This window comes from Rattus norvegicus, chromosome 4 (assembly GCF_021556685.1).
Source record: "Rattus norvegicus strain SHRSP/BbbUtx chromosome 4, alternate assembly SHRSP_T2T, whole genome shotgun sequence".
NCBI lineage: Eukaryota > Metazoa > Chordata > Mammalia > Rodentia > Muridae > Rattus > Rattus norvegicus.
Window position 1 is genome coordinate 32,782,594 of NC_141537.1, and position 22,407 is coordinate 32,805,000.

Genomic DNA, 22,407 nt, shown 5'->3' on the forward strand with positions numbered 1-22,407 from the left:
AATGGTGCATGATTATGCTATTTAGTTATTAGCAATGCACATTTCACTAATCGAAAATATGTGTGTTACACTTCAGTGACTATGACTTGGTGCTGAGCAACACGAAGCTCTCTAATTAGTCTAGAGTTACAGAAGAAAAAATGGGTGTCTTTTTTCTTATGATGTTAGGAAAATATGGACATTGTTCTGCAGAAACAAAGTTGGTTTCCTCCTAATAAATGTAAGTTTGCAATTTGTATAGAAATTCATAGTATCTATTTGTAATTATCCACTATTCATGGTCAAGGAGAAACTTTAATATGAAAAGTAAAGGCAAAAAGATAATCCTGTTTACATGCTAACTTGTATGTCTTGACTCTTATTCTAGAAGCCCAGTGGAATTTCAAGTGATGTCTCTCAACCATGCCTGAAGGGTATGAACTTAACATTTCCTGTTCCTGACTTCCCTGGCAGAAAGAATGTGTGCCCGGCTTGTTTTGTAGTTTCAGAGCTAGCAAGAGCTGTCTGTACATGCAACACTGCTCAGGTGGTTAGCAGTCTTTAGGTAACAACACAAACATGGCATGTTGGTTATTTAAAAAAAAGCCACACTGACTGGTTAGTTAAAAAATCAATAGCTTTAGTGAATGAACAAGAAACCGCTTGGTCTAACATAATTAACTCCTGTTATTTTATTCCCAAGTAAAAACAATCAGAACACTTGTACAACCCAGCAATTGCTACTCACATACAAGTGTGATTTTGAATCTTTAAACAAACCATGAGTTATGTCTGAAATACTGAAATGATAATACAAACATATGAGGTATTATCTCATTAAAAATACTTATCAATGACCATTAATGACACAGTGACCATTTAAAACATATGGAGAAAGAGAGAAACATATCGAAAATGTTTTCATAGTTGGGGAAATGACTCAGTGGGTGAAAGATGGTTGTACAACCATGAGGAGGTACCTGTGTTTGAGTTCTCAGAGCACCTGAAAAGCTGCATGTGGTTGCATGTGTAAAAGATTCTGTGTAAATATCAGAGGCAGAGACAGATGAGTCCCAGAAAAAACAAGTCATTCATCCTAGCATATACTGTAACAAAAATAACAAGAGGACCTAGTTCAAATAGAGTGGGATCTTGGAACTGAGGCCTGGTGTTTTGTTCTTATCTTCATGTGCACACCTTTCATATACATGCACACACACACACACACACACACACACACTTCACACACACACACACAACACACACACAGTGAGAGTGAACAAGAGAGAGACAGACAGATAGAAACAGAGACAGAGACACAGAGAAAGACAGAGAGACAGAGACAGACAGAGACAGAGAAGAGAAAGGCAAAGAGAGAGCAAGAGAGACAGAGACACAGAGAGACAGAGAGACAGAGAGAGACAGAGACAGAGACAGAAACAGAGACAGAGAGCTGGGAAGAGAAAAATACACACAGAAAAACACACACACACAAACACACACACACACACACACACCGAGAGAGACACACATCTTAGAAGTAATTATTCTAAAACAAATTGTTTGGGATAACCTGAAAGCTGAGTACATCAGGTAGCATGTCAAAGGCAGTCTGTGAGCAATCAACAGTAAAGAGACTAACAATTCAGAAAACACAGCATGGACCCCTTTCCTGTTGATCCCTTCCACTATGTCCAAAGTGTCTCTTGAAATACATTAGAGACAAGTAAGGAAACTTCTGAACAGTGGCATGAGAGAGGTGAGTTAATATACTCATGAGTAGATGTATAGCACAACAACCTCAGATCCAGACTGCCCAGCCAAGAAGGTCAAGTCAGGCATGATGTTCGCTGACCTCCTGTGTAGTCATAAAGACAGCCCCAGTAATTCATGGGATTGATGAAAATCCTGACACCAGACCCATACCACAGGACTTCCAAGAAAAAAATCATCTCCAAAGCTTCTAGGAAAGTTTTAGTGAAATGATAGAAATGAATATATTGCTAAATGGGTTGGGTAGAAGAATGGAAGCCGTGGAATGCAGATCTATAAACTGGGGCTCAAGCGAATCAGTACAACTACTATATTAAAAGTTCTAATGTTTGTGTGAGCTTTGCGTTTACAGTATGCATATATGCCTTCATTTTGCATTATCTGATCCTTTTATTCAAAATGGCAAAAAAGAGAATAAAAATATGATCATTTTACACACAGATTTTTAACTAAACCTATAATCTATATTTGATTTGGGGTAAGTTTCCTACTAAATTAGAAAGATTTTATACTGCATTAATCTGATAAACAATACTCACCTCAAGCCTATGTTCAAGAGACCTCCTGGAGTATGAGAAAGAGAAAAAAAATTATAAAAGCTAGGATATACACCAGCTGATATGAGGCCCCAACACAGACAGCAGAGGACTACCAGGTCTGGCTTCAGTCAGAGAAGACACAAGAGACTGGAGGCCCCAGGGAGTGGGGAGGTCTGGTGGGGTGTGGCAGTGGGGACATCCTGGTGGAGACTGGGGATGGGAAGGAGGTTTGGGATGTGCAACAATCGGAGGTTGGACTGGGAGGGATTGAAAAAAAATTAAATAAAATTTTTGTAAAAAAGTAGGCTAAAAAATATAATATTCTTCACTAAGTGTGTGGTATTTTGTCTGGACAGTCTAGGCAATAGAGCACCAAAGCATAAAAATAAGAAATTTCATATTAATAACATGAGGATTTATCACTATTTGCAATTTTTAAAGTATCTGAAACACTGTTGTAGCTAATGGAAAGGCTTATTGCTTGCTTGACAGAAAATAAGTACACCAGAAATGTTCCCTTCTTGCCAATTAGTGTTTGAGAGCAGGGGAGTGAGGTCTGTGACACCAGCTAATAACAGAAACAATAGCACGTTTTAAAATTTTTAATACAAAACATCTGAATAAATGATGATGCTCCCAAGAAACATATTTTTTTCTGTGATTTTGCTGTCATGTCCTACAGAGAAGCATATTTTTGCCATCCATTTCTTTATCTTTAAACAAAGAAGGGAATCTTATCTTTGAAAACAGTGAAAAGGGCTTTAAGGTTGAAAACTCTGGAAATGGTGCATGGATTTGGAGTCCATCCTTAGGATATAGGATAGAAGCTCTACGCAAAGAAAGAGTTCAGACAGCCTTTTACTCCTGTGGAGTTTTTCAATAGAATGTGATTCCCAGAAATCTACTAACACTGGTGAGAGAGCAAGCACAATAGAGTCTGTGATTAAAATACATCTGATTTCTTTCAGATAGAACTCTCAGAATCATCTCTGAATAAGCTGGCCACGGGCCTGTTAAAAAGACAAAGCTGTGCTTGAATTACATATGCATCTTGCCTCCTGCACGACAAACAACAAACAAATTGTATGTTCTATGTAGACTGTGTCCCATTGAAAGACAGTTGGTCTATACCAGTGATGGGACAAAACACCCCCATTATCCATAGGGACAGGAAAGTGACTAAGGAGACATAGATTCGTTTACATATTCATCTAACACTAGACACTTAGAAACACAATTGTTTTCAGAATGCAAGGATTAAACTGGTGTAGCCATATTCTTGTTCCTCTAATACGTTCAAGAAACAAAGGGTTGGGAATATATTCTTGAAATTAAACATTAGGAGTGAGCCACTTCTCTGTGTAAAGAAAAATTAAGTAAAGTTACCCTGAAGATTAACTTTAAAACACATGCTAGAACATGAATTTGTTGAGACAATTACAGTGCTGTGATTTGGGTGAAAAATTCCCAAGAGAAGGTGGCTAAGAACAGAGGGCAGGCCTCTCCAGTATGAAACAAGAAAAAAGCCTTCTGAGCAAAGACATAAGACATAATATAAGATTAGCATCCATTTCAGACTCAGAGAGGGAGCAGCTGGGCTCTGTTGCAGACCTCTTTCCGGGGTCATATCAATTTGTACCTTTGCTAAATAATCTATTAGCATCAAATACTAGGGAAACTAAGGTTACAAACACATGCATGGACTAAAAAGCTTGAGCTTTAAAGGCTGTATGGATATGCCTTTTCTATTCTGTATGCATTCAGAGGTATGAGTATAAAAATCAGATTAACCTAAAACATGGTACAAAGAAAATTGATCTACACATGGTCTTTAAAACTTTAAAGATTATTTTTCAACAAACTGTATGAGGCACCCATTTTCCCTAGGGTGATAATCAGTGCACATATAGAGAATGATCTCTTCATGTCCTTGTCATAGTATCAAGATTCACGATGTGATCTAATGAAGCCACTTATAACTTAAACTTAGATGGAAATTGAAAAGAAAAACCATAAGCCTCAATTTTCATTTCACTGGAGAGTACACGTAAAGAGTGTATGAAAAAGGAGCTGTTGAAGAACATGTAACCATGCTCTTTTCAAAGCAAAGAGGGCTTTACTGTGCCATCTTCAGTCTGGTGGATGGCAAAGACATCTACTGGAGAACTTCAGGAGGGGAGAGGTTTGGATATTCCTAGGTCAGGTGTAGCAACCTGGGGGAGGGGTCATTGAGAACGGTGAGGGGAAGAAGGGAGAATTCCAGGTTCAGTGAGAGAATCTGTCCCAAAAAGAAAAAAGAAAGGAAGGAAGGAAGGAAGAAAGAAGAAAAGAAAGAAGAAAAGAAAGAAAAGAAAAGAAAAGAAAGAAAGAAAGAAAGAAAGAAAGAAAGAAAGAAAGAAAGAAAGAAAGAAAGACACACATTAAGAAAGACACCTATGACCAAACTCTGGATTCCATAATACACACATGCTTATGCATTCATACATACACACACACACACACACACACACACACACACACACACACACACACACACACACACACACACACACATACACACACACACACACACGTAGACAAAGCTATAAAATTTTCAGGAGAAACACAGGTGATCTCCTTGGAGTTGGACTCAGCAATGATTTCTTGGATACCACCCTAACATGCTCAATCAATGAATGAGTCAGACAATGAGGGTAGATCAAACGGAAACATTTATGCACGGTGAAGGAGAGACAGTGGGCAAATGAAATGCCATCCTGTGAGTTGGTAGAAAATCAATGTGCATCACATGCCTGCTATGAGTCAGTATCCAAACCACACTGAAGAACATATAACTTCATAGCAAAACTAAAATGGGCAAGAACCCTGGACGAATATTTTCCCAACAAGCTATAAAATAGGCAATAGTAAAATAAAAAAGGTATTTCGATCTCTTTTTAAGAAGAACAAGACAATGAGAACCACAGTGAAATATCCCCATGTCCTCATCTTTAACCTATTACCTAAATGCCCAGAAACGATTAATTCATGGAAAGGGCAAGGAAAAGGGAACCCTAGCACATCCGGGGAATGTGTGTTGGTGAAATCATTCTGGAGAAGAGGATAAAGGATGGAGGGAGGCTCTTCAAAAAAAAACAGCTGAAAATACCACTGCAAGTATCTTTCTTCTGGGCATGTTCTCACACAGGCACATCTGCCTGGCCCTGGTCACTGCAACATTATCCACAGCAGTCAATTGATCCATAGAAATTATAGAAATGTGCACTAATTGTAAAGGTCTCTCTCTCTCTCTCTCTCTCTCTATATATATATATATATATATATATATATACATATATATATGTATATATATATATTCTATTTATGATCTATTATCTATATCACCTATCATCTTAGAGGACATATGTCAGGGAAACACAGAAAGATAAATACTATGTGGACATGCATCCTGGAAAATGGCAATATAAGCAGAATATAAGGAGAATATAAGGGAGAAAGGAAAGGAAACAGGAAGACAGTAAACAGGAAATGCTAACTTGCAGGATAAACAAGCCTATGAGGGATCTAATATATGGCAAAAGGATTACAGTTAGTAACGCTGTGCATTGAAAATAGGCTAAGACCAAGTAGTACATGCTGACAGGAGCCTGATATAGCTGTCTCCTGAGAGGCTCAGCCAGAGTATGTCAAATACTGAGGCAAATGCTAGCAGCAAACTGTTAAATTGAGAATGGGGTCCCAGTTGGAGAAAATAGAGAAAGGATTGAAGGAGTTGGGCTTAAAACCTCAGAAGAACAACAGTACTAATGAACCAGAGCTCTCAGGGACTAAACCACTACCCAAAGAGTACACATGGACAGACCCATGGCTCCAGCTGCATATATAGCAGAGGATGGCCTTGTTGGGCATCAATGGCAGAAGAAGCCCTTGGTCCTGGCAAGGCTGGACGCCCCCGTGTAGGGGAATGTCAGGAGGGTGGGAAGGGGAGATGGATGGGGAGGGGGAACACCCTTACAGAATAGGGGAATGGGAATGAAATAGGGGGCTTATGGCCAGAAAACCAGGAAAAGGAATAACATTTGAAATGTAAATAAAAATATCCAATAAAAAAAGAAAATAGGCTAAGATTTTTTATGTTTTTACCAGAAAAATAAGTTAACAATAGAAGGTGATAGCTATGGTAAGTTGATTACCTGTGGTAATCATTTAAGGATATCTATGTAAAGTCATTAGACTGTACATCTTAAATTTACACAGAAAAAATTTTGACCTCTGTAATGATTTTGGAAGCAGCAATGAAAACATAGATTAGAAGCCCTTTTATCACAGGGGAGTGATTTTAGACCCAAAGTATTTTTCATATTTGAACAACTGTAGTTGGAAAGAAACCAATGTTATTCATCAGTGTGCCTGGAGAAAGTCAAGTAGTTTCTCACCCAGTGATTTCTACCTCAAGAAAACACAATGGGCATCTCAATCACTTGGTGAGATTCTGTGTTGCTTCATTTTTATCTTTGTACTTTATTTTCTACATACTATAGCAGGAATATGATAATGCATTTGAAAATTTAAAAATTTATTGATTTCCTATGTAAAACATATTCCTTAATAGAACCATTAGGAAAAGAGTTCAATCTAGTCCTAGAAATTTTCCCTGTTAGCTAGGTCCTTGGGACCAATGATTAAACCTGCTTGAAGAAGCCTAGAACCATTTTGGCAATTCGGAGAAGAGTCAGTTTGTGAGATGTTTACATGAAAAGAGGATAACTCTTGAAAGACAAAATGTATATTAGAACGTAAGAATATTTCTGAAAGTTTTCCCAGGTATCCTTCCTAACCTTTCAGAGTCTTTGATCACCTCGTGCATCTTTATTGGCACCATTGTGTAACAGACTGAGCTGTCAGGATGTCCACCTGTAAATGCCATTGCGTCCCCCTTAGATCAAAACCCCTGGATATGCAGCACATAATCACACGTAAAATTTGAGAACCACATCCTATAAAGACTAAGCTCTATGGCACGCTTTCAAATTTCAGATAATCCAGTGCTGCTGAATTATGGTTGGAGGTGAAGCCAGAGTTGAGAAGAATGTGTCTAGGATACAGGACTCTCTATTCATAAGCAACACCGTAATGACCTGGAGCCTAGGATACAGATTTAAGAAGCAAGGCTGAAGAGATGGCTGGTGGGTCGCTTGCTGGTTGGGCAACTGTAAAGACTTGAATTCCGGTCCCCAGCAGCACCCACACTAAAGCTGTGTGAAGTAGCACATGAGTAAAAACAGTGTGTGTGTGTGTGTGTGTGTGTGTGTGTGTGTGTGTGTGTGTGTGTGTGTAGAGACAAGTTGATCTCTTGCAGAGAAAAGTGTGCTTGCAGAGGCAAGTGGAGCACATTCGCCAGTCAGTCTATCCCAATTGATGCACCTCAGTAAAAGATCCTCTCTCAAAACCGTAAGGTGGAGAGCGGTCAAGAAAGATATGTGATGTCAACCTCTGTCCTACAGTACACTTGCATGCACACATGTAAATACAAAAATGAACTTATATGTTCAACACATGCATGCACACACATGCACACAGTGGATTAATATAATAGAAAAACATTACGACGTTTTAACAAATGTATAACCTGATCAGATGTTTTGCCTGCGAAAGCACCATAGCATTAGTGTGGATAATTGTATTTGGAGCAGGCCTCTGCAGGAAGGGAACAAGATCTTTTGAAATCCTAGAGAAGAATGGTCATAATAAGCTTAAATATATATACTTAATAAATAGTTGTGGGTGACTATGAGTCTGGGGTAATGGGATTTATCCTGAATAATTCAGTCATGTTTGTTCTCTCCATGTACTCTAGCATATCATAATACATAGATACTGTAGAATTTGGCACTTTTGTATGTTTCCTCATTTCTATTTTCAAAAGACACACTTTCAAAGAAGCAGAAGCTTGTAAAGATCAAGTCTTGTCACCATAATGGAGTTCACCATGTTGAAAGAGGATTAACAGACTCCATTCAGGTAATTTTGTTTTAATCTACTCTTCAGGGTCATTCTATAGATTTAACCCTGTTGCACCATCTCAGGGATTTTTATAGCTCAAGAACAGACACGAAAAGATAGTCCCTTACTGGATAAGATCATTAGCTAATGCTCACAAGGCTTGGAGGCAAGATGGATACCTGGAGGTAGCACAGCACAGGGAATTCGAGACCCTGTTTCAGTTTCCACGGTTGTTATAATGCCTGTGATAAAGGAGATAGAAGTCCTGTCACAGAATACTTTAAATAAACCTTCTGTTTATGTGTGCCTGGGTATGTGCGCATGTCTGTGTGTTTTGTCTCTATATGTGCCTGGGTGTCTGTACATACCTGTGTGTTTTGTCTCTATATGTGCCTGTGTTGGGAGCGAAACCCTTGAAACCCTCCAATATTGATGTTATTATTATGGTTAGTTAAGTATGACTGGGTTCATGGAAAATCCCCAGCCAGCTGCAGAAGACTAATACAAATTTGGTGGTCGATAAATTATATGATAAAGTTCTCTTGCTGAGAAATACATCTGACGTCAAGATGCTCAATGTGATGACCTTTAACCTTTCTGAAAAACCAACATTCTGCTGACTAATAATATGACAAACCTGTGACCTTTCTAACATCCTGTCAACATCAGTTGATTCCCTGACCACACGAATACTGTGTCCCTGGCCTGTGAAATGTTTCATTCTTCCCCCCTCCCTCTGATACCCCCGTTATGGTATAAATTCAGCCTTGGGGAAAAATAAAAATGTCTCCTTGATCAGACTCTTGTCTTGGTGTCCTTCTTCACGTCTCTTGTCCCCCGTTCTCTTCCAGATACCCTCAGCACCCCCCCTCGTTAACATGCCTGGGTGTGTGTGCATGTGTGTGTATATTTTGTGTTACAGAAGGAGACAGTCATCTACTCCTTCTGCTGAAAACATTAGCAGGGAATTTTTCTCAGGCTGACAGTCAGTGGTAAGAAGATATTTCCCTTTGCCTGGAAGACGTCCCATGACTAATTCAACTATTTATTTCTTGTTTTCGAATTTAAAAGTACTTTACTCTTAGTGTTTAATTGGCAAACTGAGTGATTGTTTGGCATGTTTTTAATGAAATGACAGGTGCCTGAGTTTTTAGAATGGCTGTGTGTGGAAGGTTTACTTCCGGCCAATGCTGATCAGATGTGTGTATATAGGTTGAGCTGGGCCCATGATTTCCTTAGGATTTTGACTATAGGGTAGTGCTTTAGTTAGGGTTTTCATTGCAGTGAAGAGAAGCCATAACCCTGGCAACTCTTTTAAGGACAACGTTTAACTGGAGCTGGCTTACAGGCCAGAGGTTCAGACCATAATCTTCAAGGTGGGAGCATGGTGGTGTCTAGGCAGACATGGTGCTGGAGGAACTGAGAGCTCTACATCTTCATGTGAAGAAGAAGATGGAGTCTTCAGGAGAAGACTGGCATCCTCAAGCAGCTAGAAGGAAGCTCTCAAAGCCCTACGGATACACATGTCCTCCACAAGGCCACACCTACTCTAGCAGGGCCACATCTCCAAATAGTGCTACTTCTTGTACCAAGCAAATTCAAACCACCACATGTAGCAATAACAGCAAATATATAAATTTTCCCATGGAGAATCCAGGAGCTTCCAGAATTCCTAAAGGGTCTACGTTACTCAGTCTATGATCCCAAAACATGAACGACTCCTCTGTTTATCCTCATTGTCTATAGCCTGAGGAGTTCCAACTACAGGCTTTTTATTCAAACAAAACTTTTTAATAGTATGTTCCTCTTTCCTGTTGCTAAGGCACAGATTGTATTTCCTAGTCCTGAACAACAAATGTGACCAATGGATAAAACCAGAGTATTTCATAAAACACTGGATTTGGTTGAACATTTTCCCTGGCTTCTTAGGACTTTCTCATCGTATTCCCTTCCAAAATGGAAAATTGATTGCAAGAATATTGGCTAAAGGCCTCATTGTGTGTGCGTACATGTGTGAGTATGTATGTGTATGTGACTGAGTGTGTGTGTGTGTGTACATGTGAGTGATGGTGTGTGTATGCATGTGTGTGTATGTATGATAGATAAGCAGGTCCTATAGATTTATATATGTCTATGTACTGAGGTCCTTATTTATTGATGCTCATATTGTTTCCTTTCGTGTCAGTGTGGGCAACTTAATGCTACTCTCTTGTCTGTCTAACATAATTCATCAGCCTTTGATTGCTTCTGGAATTTTAGAATAATGCAGCCCAGGCTCCTCTGAATAGTTCTTGTATCAGACTTGGGCTTGGGGACCTGTAAGAGAGCTGATTCTTGTTAATAACATATGATTAGGAGCACGTGAGTGAAGATCAATTACACTTAGTGCGTTGCAATTGTTATGGATTTAAGGAGTTCCAGTGGAAGATGGGGAATAACATATATCCGTAAGAAACACATAGTTTGTGCTTTACTAATATTTCTAATCCAAGCTTATGGTTTTGAAGAAATCTATTTCTTTTCCAAAAGATGAATGCTTCTACCTATTTTATTTCTCTTGAAACTAAAATCCTTGACTCCAGAGAAGTCTCCAATTTTATTCAATATATAGTGCCATAAACTATCCTATACATTGTAGGTTCAGAATAGGAACAGTAACTAAGCAATAACAGTTAGAGTACTTTTCAATACTTTTTATGATTTCTTTAGAATTTTCAGACCCTTAGGTTGCATATTGATCAAGATTTATGGTCACATCCTGATTCTGAAAGCCATTGAAATTAAGACTATATATTTGTGTACATATTCTACTGTTAAATAGCTCCTGGGATCCCAAACTCCATTTGTTCAGGTCTTCAAAAGTGCCTACTTTCTTTCATTTAACTTATTTAAATGTATGTAAAATATAGTAGCATTTTCCAAAGTCAAAACTACATAAGAGCCATTTATCTAAGCGTGTCGCACATCCATTATCTGTTACCTCCATCCCATTCCACATTTATATCACTGAGTATGCCAATGTCCTCCATAATGACTGACAGTGTGTATGTTTATTCTTGATGCCCTCGTCCTGTTTCCTCACTGTATTCTTGGATCTGATTATATGTCCACAAAGACTGCTCACGTCCACATGTCATTCACACATCTGGTTTGTTTCCAGTTTTCTGCATCCGTCAATGTCCTCAAGCATACCCCTGTTTTTAAAGTAACTATGATAGGTTTTCAGATGAGTATCTTCTCAGGCAAAAGTGAATGTGGTTGTAATTTTGTTAGAGAGTTACTTTTAAATGTTAAATTTACAAAAATGATATGTATAGTTTTTTTTCTTCATTTTCCTTTTAGAGAGAAAGAAGAGCACTATCATATTGTAAGAACCACTTTAAAAATTTTATTCATAAAATTCAAGTTAAATCATACATGCATTTTGGTGCAGGATACATCTTACATAGTACAAAAGATCCACTGATTTCTGTTCTCCAGAGCACTTTGTCTGAGGGAGTAATGCAACACACATGGTCAAAGAAGATTTTACCTGTCGAATATGGAAAACTAAAGAAACACATTTGAATATATCATGACATGTTTTTCTAGGCAAAATATTTTTCTTTTTATAAATTACCAATTTTAAATTCATCCAATAATAATTATATCTTTGAAATTACTCTCCTTCTTTATAATATTGCAATCTGGCAAGAAAGGAATTCTAGTATACTTGGCAAGGTATAAGTATTACCCCAGTGGAATGATTGAATAAAGTGTTCATAAATCAGCTTCTTGTCTCCTGGAACCTAAAATTTAATCCAAATCTATAAGTTCATAATGAAATGGTTTTGCCATGTTGATGCTGAGACACGTTAAGATTGCACACGTATATTGCCTTCTGTTATTTTAGTAACCATCGTCTTCTGAACTTAGTGCTAGCTATCCCAAGAAGTTGGGCAAGTCATGTTCACATTCATATCTGATACACCACAAGTATTCAGTCTCTTAAATATTTGAACAGTACATTGAAAATGAAAATTTCACATTTGGAAAGCAGCTTGGAATAAATAAAAACACACAGATTCAAAAAATATTGGCACATCAGTAAAACAAGAAAAGCAAATTACTAATGACTTGTTTCCTTGAGTATGAGAAAATGCTTAAGAACGAAGCTTCCAAAATCTCGGCAGGAAATCACCTATCTTCCTTCTCTTGGGCTTCTTCAAGGCTAAAAAGAATAAAATAACTATTATCATATGGCTTCAGTCCGACATTCACTTTAAACTAACTTTTCTAGCATACTTCTGATCTCACCTCATTTATCTAACTTGATTATAAAGTCACGAGGCTCTCAGTTGGTACTGTTTTACATGTGAAACTGAAGCTGTGATTACTGTCTCCTACAGCTAGACAGTATACGCCTGCTTTCTGGGAAACCAAGGCAGGACACAAGTGCCATATTTATAGGATTATTATTGAAGTGGCCATTTGGCACTAATAAAATGGATATAGAAAGCAGGATTTGCTTTGGAATTATTCATTTACTTGTATGATGACTGAATAAGAAAAGCTTTACTACCTTTAACACAGGCACGGTTGCAAGCATCCAGGTAATAAAAGTTATTTTCATTGCCACCACAGCCAGTGTAGGTGAAGGTCTCGCAGGCTTTGTTTCTTGAATTAAAATAATAGCGGGTCACATTAGCAGAACACAGGCCTTCATCTTTTGGACTGGAGCAAAATGATGGGACTTTACAAAAAAAGAAAAGAAATTAGAAAACTCTAATACAAGACTAAGAGATAGTGATGTTCAGTGGAGTTTAGCTGAAAAAAAAATTCCACAGAGACCTCATTCTGAATCCTAAATACTGAACCATTCAAAACAGGTCTGTCTCGGGTCACAGGGAAGCTTACTAGCTCTATTTTGATTGTTCTATTTTTTTATGAAATTAAAAATGTAAATTTATATATATTATATGTGTGTGCATGCATGTATACATATGTGTACATGTGTGTACGCATGTGTGTGCATATATGTGTGTGTATATGTTTACATCATTCCCCTCTCTAGTCAACACCTCCCATACCCTCCCCAATTTTATAAGCTAAAATAATGCCTCTAAACCTGTGTATTTACACACTTTTCTATGTAAAAAGAAGTTAAGCCTTCAACTAGACCCACTAAAATGGGCTTAAGTTTCAAAGGATAGGATGTGGCAGACTTTGACCTTCTTGGGCTGATCTCATCACCTAGAACATTTACATACATTTACATACATTCAATACTAGATTATGTATACTCAACACAGTAAAGCAACACAGCTCTACCAAGCTCTTTGCCAAAATAGATTTCACAATTTAATTTTTAAAAATCTGTGTGTCTCTGCTACATCTGGTGGAAGTGGCTGAAGAGATGGGGAAAAGAAAGAAAGACAGAATACTTTTTTGTGATATAACTACCAAAAAATACAGAAATTTAACCAAGGTCTTAACCCTACATATTCCAGTAACTCTTGAGCAAAACTACTTTCATACATTTCTAAAGTCTCAGCAATTATTGGTGTATGCTATATTTTTTATCAGTTTCTTTAATTGATATAAAAACAGGTTCCATTATGAAATTTTCATTTATCATTGTGCATAACACATTACATTCCCCATCTCTCATTTCTCAAGCTACTTGTACATTTACTTTTCTCAAGAGTCCCTGCTTCCTATTACACACACACACGCACACACACATGCAAGCACACGCACACATGCACACAGAGTCATGCAGTCATGCAGGCACCCACAACATCACATAATTGTGTAATCACCAGCATACAAACAATATTAATTTCAAATCAAATTATTGATCTTCATGTAAAAATTTTAAATGAAAACTTGAAATAGAAGTACCACAATTAAAATACTTACTACTTTTCCTTGGTTCACATAAGCTCTTACACATAGCTTCCTCGGGGAACACATTCGTAGTCCTGCTACACAGACCAGGCCTAAGAGGCTCACATGTCATAGTTTTCAGATTGAAGAAAAACTCTGTATTGGGTTTATCACACGGATACGTTCTGACTGCTGATCGACAAACCCAAGGAACTTCTGGGGAAGGGAAAAGCAATCAAACATGTTATTCAAAGTAATCTTAGGCTGTTATAAAGAACAGAAGCAATTGCAGTAAGGAGTTGGGGCAAGAAGAATAATATCCTTATTCACTCTCGATAAGAATGCAAATGGATGTAGCCACTATAGTAGCCAACGGGGAAGGTCTTCCAAAGTAGAATAACACTATCATATGACCCAATTCTATCAAAGTCAAGAGTGTAATTAAGGAGCCCTAAGTGTACACATCACAGAAATATCTGCATATGCTTCTTTCTCCCTGTACACAACAGCTGAAGAACACAGACTCCCTAGTTGTACGATAACAAATGGATTTTAAAATAAATGTGGCTGAACGTACAATGGAACGTTTTTTCAGATAGAAGGTAAGGATGAAGTCGCAATGTTTCTAGGGAAACGCGTGAACCCCGAGAATGTCGTGAAAAACAAAACGCACAACACTCAGAAAGACAAATGGCACCCATTTCCTCTCATGTAAACAATCTATCTGGACGTGTATAAATGATGGAAATAGAAAGGTGGAGGCGTGAGATGAGGGAGGAAATAGATGTGGGGAGAGAGGAAAAGAGAGTGCACAGGGTGCATGAGTGAGGAGAGCAGCGGAAGGTGTGGCTACCTGGGTATAAGGACCAGCAAAAAGGGACCGAGGATTAGGAAGGTGCAAAGGGAAGTCGAGAATGTACAATGGTAGAACGAGCCTAAGAAAGTCCACTGTTTGGTATACTAATCTAAGAAACTAATAATATGCTAATAAAAATCACAGCAGCCTTCTTAATAGTACTTTAAAAACATTAGCATCATTTCTGAAACTGCTGGGAGATGATGACCTTGTTTCATACTGGAATAGTGAACTCCAAAAGTCCACCCATTCATCTGAAGGAAAGCTTTTGAGAGTGAACAGGTTTGCCTCAGCTGTGATGCAGCTTTCAAGTTCCACAGAAAGACTGCTCTCTGACTGCTTCTGTATAAAAAGTTATCCCTACCCATATACATTTCTTCCTGGCTGAGTTCCTTGGTGGTCCAAACCCCTTTCCATCCTTAATAGATAGAAGTATAAAATGACAAAGTAAAAGAAAACAGACTCTCGTGAAGTTTGGCTATCTATACCTCTAACCCAAGCGTCAGGTAAGATAATGAGCTAAATCACACTTCAAAAAATAAGAACCAATAAAACGGATTCACTATGGATTGGTAATCACAGGAGGCAACAGTGGTCTCAGAGACAGAACTTTCTGGAACTAATGACAGATGCAGAAGAGCACTTGTGATTTCCCTCTGCATTTATTGTGGCCTAAGGTGGGCTCATTTCATCTTTCCTGAAGTTCATTCAGGCAGAGTTGCAATGGAATCTGGTAGTGAGAAGAACTCACTAGTGGTTGAAGAACTCACTAGTGGTTGTAGATTTGCACTTCCTTTGGGGAAACTTCAAAGCTACCATGTGGGAGGTGGGCACAAACTCCCCACCCGCCCCGCCCCTTTGCCGCAGCTGAGTTTCTGCGCACCCCCCACCCCCCACCCCCGAACACTTACTCTCCTTATTTCCGCAAGTGTGTTCGCAGAGTTTCCGACTGTGGAAATTGTTGGCATTGCCCAGGCAGCCTCCATACTTGAATCTGCGGCATTTCTTCTGGTCCCTGTCATAGTAGAACTTGGGGATGAGGGCCTTACAAGGTCCCATGTCCAAAGGCAAGAGGCAGATCTCTAAGTTATTCCCTGTAAGAGGGTCAGAAGGAACGAAACGTGAAACATGGGAGATGGGCAGATTTGGTGTCTGGCAGGGACTGGAAGATCTGGCCCCAGAGTTCAGCACAGAAGTTGCTGACCCAACTAGAACGCGACTTCCCCTCGGTGGGTGCAGGGACCTAAAGACAGCCTAGCAAAGAAGCGGTGCCTGGGAGGCAACAAAAAAGACCAAGGGGGATTCTGGGCGGATACCTTGGGCAGATACTGAAGCGAGACCAAGAGCTGAACCCACCAGGAGCAGCGGCAGATTCCACAGTCTCAGGGATGTAGCAGGGTCCATACGACCGGGTGGTGCGGCTGCCTGGATGCGCGGAGAGAGGGAGGAGAGTGCTGGTCGTCTGCTCCCAGAAAAGCGGCCTTTAAATCATCCCTGGACCCCCAACGGGGCGGAGCACAAAACGTGGCTGATTCACGACTGAGGCAGTGGCCCATCCCGCTCCCACGCTCGATGTGTCCCAAGAGGAATTTCCCTGGAGTTGTGAAGTTGAGACTGATTCCCAAAGTTTTGCCCGCAGCCGGGTGATGCCTGAGGAACGCGTGTGTGTCAGTACTGGGAAATGGGCTAGCCAGAGGGAAATGACCCATGAGGATTGCTCAAGGCGCCAATTTGCACCTCCACCGCAAAGAAAGCTGAATCCTACAGCACAAGTATGAGAGTGATACGGGAAAGACAGATCCACTGTTCATTCTTATGGACTAAGTAAGGTCTCTGAGATCAGAAATCTATTCCAAACAGATTTCATTAAGTAGAAGTTTTAAGGTAGAGCTGGTGAAATCTTCCCAGTAAGAAGTCAGCACCCTAATCAAGAATCACAACATTGGTTTATCCTCTTTTCTTTTTTCCCTTTTTTTGTCTCTTTCTTTCTTTCTTTCTTTCTTCCTTTCTTTCTTTCTTTCTTTCTTTCTTTCTTTCTTTCTTTCTTCTTTTTTTCCTTTTGAGACAGCCCCATGGATCCTAGGCTGACTTTGAATTCACTATAAGGTTAAGAGTGACCTTGAAATTTTATCCTCCTGCCTCCACCTCTTCCTCATTGCAGAAGAACTGGAGTGTTTTTAATAATTCTAAAAAGGTTTTTTCGTTGGAAGCTCCCTTTGAGACACAAGCCTATATATATCAAGGCTGATTTCTGTGCTTATACAGAACCTTTGGCCATTGTTAAATTTCATATGCATGAGGTTTTAAATGAAGTACTTTAAGTGTATGCTTTTGTTCTTTTGAGTTTTTAAAATTTAATTTTATTTACTTTTATTATTATTATTTTTTTTCTTTTTTTGAAACAAGATATAATATAGGTCAGGCTGATTTCCAATTGTCTCTGTATCAAAGGATAAACATCAACAAATGTTTAGACTGACTCCCCCTCAGTCTACCACCTCCTCAATGCTGAGGCTAGAAGCCTGTGCCACCTGACTGCTTGATGATAAGTGTTTTCTTTTCTCAACTACCTTTTGGTAATATATCTATGCTGTATTGTTGATATTTCAAATTTTAAATCCAGCATACAAATCCCACAGAGTCTGTAGCGTGTAGACATGAATGAAGATGTGGAATGTGATTTCCGTTATTCTCGCATAAAGAAGTATTAGAAGCTTCCACACAATTGTCTGGGTTGGCCATTACACACAGTCTCACACCCTGGCTGCAATGATGACCTTTGAAAATGGAACATAAAATCCCAGAAAGATCTGCCTGGCAAATTTTGAAGCTTTGGTCAATTTCTCCCCACATATCCCTAATCAACACAGCTAATAAATTCCACTATTATTCTGATGTATATTAGATTATGGCCAGCCTTTTGTTTATATGACATCAAAATCAACATTGAAAATTTGGGGGAAAGTCAAGGGGAACATTTAAATGACTCTCTTGATAACTGTGTCTTTCCTTCCTTCTTATTTCCTCTTGTTTATCTGACATTCTTTAATGAAAACACTCGAAGTTTAAAAAAGATCTCTTTCAAGCTTCTGGAAGGCTCTGAAGAGTACAGCATACTGGTTCACAATAGGACAGTACTCTGGGATATTTTGTACATTATAACTTGTCCTGTTTTCATGTCAAAGGGTGGAGTCAGATGCCTTTGGAGAGTAGCCTGGTATGAAAGTGCTGTTAGAATCACTAGATAGCAATGATTAAGGACAGTCAGAGCTCCCAAAGCTTAATCATCCGCTGTGTGGAAGAGATTACAAGAAAGAATGGGGGTGGGGCCAGTTGTTTCACTGTTTTACAGGTGCCATAGTTGAAGGTGGCCAGTTTCCAGCCAGGCCTGAAGCCTCACGGAATGAAGAGTTGGACACAGGTGAACATAATCCATGAGCCAGAGCCAGCTCAGTGTATAAATCGCTGAGATAGCCAGAAGGTTCTAGAAGACAATCAATTTCCTCCCACATTCTAGGGAGAACAGGATGAGGCCCTCCTATTACATTCCATGCAGTATCAGAAAAGGGGAATTTTAGAGAAATTTCACCAGAAAGTTTCAGAAGAAAAGTTAACTGCAAATTTATGTATTCCCTTTTTGGAATACAATGACATATATCTCTAAACTGGACTATGATAGACTTCAAAGACAGATACTGAAAGAGAGTTTCACTTCAGTCCTGATGACCGTTACTTCGTCCCTATTTTGAACTAGTGGGATGCTTTAGCCTACTGCTCCTGGTATAAAAAGTGAGCCTTTTGAATGGGGGCGGCTATTTTGTTGTTGTTGTTGTTGTTGTTGTTGTTGTTGTTGTTGTTGTTGTTGTTTTGGGGAAGTTGGATGCTGTGTTGAGGAGATAGATTTGGAAAATCTGAGACCAGAACTGAATTTTCCATTTTCTTAAACTCTCAGAGCCTCAAAGACTAATTCAGTAAGAAAGTTCAATGCTGGGTCCAGATGTGTGATGCAGGCTAGGTGGTCTGAGTGCACAAAGAGATTGTCAGCTTCTTGCACAGAGAGCATTCACATCGGACCTCGTCAGGATCCCACACACAGTCTTGGCAGACTACTTTAACCTTGTGTGTTAGCCTGGGTGGGGAAGGCAGCAGTAGGGAATGGCCTTGTGGGACTGAAAGTTCCTTTTCTTCCAATCAACTCTCTCCTTGGAGTTAAAGAGGGCACCTCTGTGCAAAGGAATCACACTAGTGAAACATCACTGTGCAGTGGATCTCAGGGAATGAGCTCCTCAGCTAAGGGAAGCACATTCCAACAGGCAGGACCCTCAGAACAACTCTCGGGCCAGGGGTGGAACTGGAACTTGAAAGATGTTTTCTTTCTATGTGGCGTAGCATCCCTTAGGCACAGGCTAGAGACACACCACCAGGTGTGTTAGTTTCCGTCTTCTTTGTCTTCTTTTCAGTACCGAATGGGGTGCTTCCTGAAGGCTGCTGTGACCTTTGAGTGAGGAAAGAAAGTTGAATAAGAGGGAACAAGCTTGAGAGGGCCAAGCCAGGCTGTCAGGGAGGAACTGACTCCTTATAATTGAAGAACACTTGAGGATTCTAATGTAAAAGAATTTAATTTCTCAAAGAGACTCTGATTTCACAGAACACACACTTTGAGACATGTGGGAGGAGATGACTTCCCCAGCCACGTGTCATGGCATGTCCTTGTCCTTAAAACTGTATCTTAGGTCACAAGCCTAAGGACTGTTCCTTTGTCCAAAGTCAACAGGAAGAGGAAAGCTGTGAGGAAACTGACAAAATGTCTTCCTGATTGACTCATTCTTACCTCAACAAGTAATGGTGGCTGTGGCTAAAGAGACACTCACTATAGTTTAGTGTCCTGCAAAATATATGTCACTTGGTTTTTATGTTTTCAATACCACATGAAACCAGAAGTGTGAAGATTTTACAGAGGTAAAACTAAGGTCTAGAATTCTAAAGTACCTGGTCATCTTTTTAAGCTGTCGTTGCTTGCAGAGCTGAGATTAAAACCTAACATGCTGGAATCCCAGCCCTGCATTCTTTCTAACTTCCAGGTCTGAACTAGGTGCCAAGCACTAAGTACTGAAATTCAGAACAAAAGCTCTGGTGAGTCCTGAGCCCCCTGGATATACCTGATATTTGCTGCTGGTTCCTCTCGCATCTACCTTGGCCATAACAAATGGATCAAAGGTAATCTGCATTACACTAACATCGATAGTTGGCAACCCTTCAGTAGATTGCCCAGTCCTCTAGCAGTCCACAGGCTTTATAGTTGACTGAGAACTTACAGAAAGAAGTGAGACAGTCTCTGTCTTTGTTAGGCACCTTGGCAAAAAGCACCATGTCTAGGTCTCTAGTAAATAATTGGAATTAGTTGACCCATGTGACTTGGGCTACCTTTATCTTCACTTTAAGGAGTTATGTTGATGATTTTAGAAGCAGAAGGTCTTACTACCTACTAGGGAATGCTGTCAAAGGAAGATTGGAAGGAAGTCCAGCAGCATCTTACAACTTACATCTGGTTAGGAGGGCAGATAATCTCCTTTGATATATAGGAGTCAGAATGGTTTTGACTCCTATATATCTCAGTCAATTATACATTTTCCTAGTGAGTTGGGCCAGAATGAGCATAGTTTCTCTAACATACCCTCTTTGAGACTACAAGTAGAATTGAGAATATAATGCAACTTGGATCCACGCAAAATGATGTACAGGCTCCATGACTAAGATTTATCTCCCTCTGCTTTCTCTTCAGAGATAATGGAGTATATAATATGTCTCCAACTGTGCTCATTCTTACAATCAACGGAATAAAAATAACATGATAAAGTGTTTCAAATGCTTCAAACTTTGCCCTAGATGTTTGGGATAAGGATACAGAAGGAGCACTTGAGAAATTCCATAGCATAACAGGGCACAGAGGTGCTAAGTTCTGTAGAGTACTTTTAATAAAAACTTTAAGAATAGTAATGTATTCTATGTTCCTTCATCTGCAAGTTGATTTTTGTTGCCTGTTTCAGGGCCTTTATCTGAATATATAATGAAACATCTTGGGATTGAACTCAAATGCAAACCCAAAAAGTAATTTTTTCATATGTAACTTATATACATAGTAAGAAGGTAGTTTTATACACTATTTTGGTGTACCTGCATTTTAATCGTGTGTGTGTGTGTGAGTGTGTGTGTGTGTGTGTGTGCATTTGAAGACTTTTTCACTTAGTTGAATCCCATGAAAGGGTTGTGAGTGTTAAAAGTCATTCCAACTTTCATTCTTTGGCCAGAGGAAATGGAACAGACTGGTTAAGAAAGAGCTGTCAACTAAGCAAGGACAAATATGAGAATGACACAAGAAAAGTAAGAGACATGACTCAACAATGAGAAGAATTTAATGCTATCAAATACTGGTTTAAAACAATTAGAAAATACATAGATAAAAAGGTAGTTTTGTGTGACCTTAGTGACATTTCTCTTGAGGGTCACATGCACTGAGCCCTTCTTTAAAATGTTGTCATATGTGTGGAGGAGTCAGGTATGGAATTTTCCACATGGGTGAAATTATATTGGTGCTCAGAAAGTTTCATATTTATGGATATTTTGCATTTAGGATTTTAGGATTAGGGATACTCAATCTGTAAGACATGTGCTCATAGCTACTGTTCAGTACCAGGATAGGTCAAACTCAGATGTCTTTTATCCAACCATAAAGTTCACAATTCATCTGAGAGCAAACAGATAGAAACACAGTAAATATATTGTCATAATGCTCTAGAGGAACATCTGCCCAGACCGATAATCAGATTAGAGGATTGAGAGAGGTAATCCCCAAAGCTCTCATTTTCAGTGTTATATTTAGCATAAAGCAATAGACCTTGACCTTTCAAACGTAGACAGCTTTTCTAGCAAAACGATTGTCACTTTTATGATTTAGACAAAGTCCGTATTGGCTATGTATTAATTATAAATGCTATATGCCCTCTAAATATTCATTTGTTTTAGCTTATGTGGGAAAGGTTTTATGTCTTAAATTATACATGGGAGATAATCTACCACCTGTGTGAAAGGGAGACTGAAGATGCAGTTTGAAAGGGACATGAATATCCCAGGACTGTCAGTGCCTTTCTCAGATGATTATTAGCTTGTGGAGACACTAGTTGGAAGAACTTCTGCACTGGAAAGAGCTGAATATTCTGGCCTGCACGGCTTGTACTGTACCAGCAAGGGAAGGGTGAGATGCTCCTGCTGTCCAAAGGAATCTGCTAGGTCCTCTATTCCATCTTCTTACAACGGAAGAGCTACAGTCCCATGTGTATGGTTGAAGACTCCTGCCTTCCTCCCCACACCCGTGAAGAAAAACATGTCAGT

The 22,407-nt window shown here is 39.2% G+C and overlaps 1 protein-coding gene across 1 annotated transcript; it reads right to left on the reverse strand.

Moving 5' to 3' along the window:
* Window positions 1-12,051: 12,051 nt before the first annotated feature.
* Window positions 12,052-16,474, reverse strand: Tfpi2 (tissue factor pathway inhibitor 2). Its single transcript, NM_173141.2, has 5 exons — window positions 16,335-16,474; window positions 15,930-16,112; window positions 14,196-14,378; window positions 12,856-13,026; window positions 12,052-12,504 (listed from the first exon to the last, which is right to left on the reverse strand). Exons 1-5 carry the CDS (start codon window positions 16,420-16,422, stop codon window positions 12,437-12,439), a joined length of 693 nt encoding a protein of 230 aa, NP_775164.2. The 5' UTR covers window positions 16,423-16,474; the 3' UTR covers window positions 12,052-12,436.
* Between the last annotated feature and the right edge of the window lie 5,933 nt (window positions 16,475-22,407).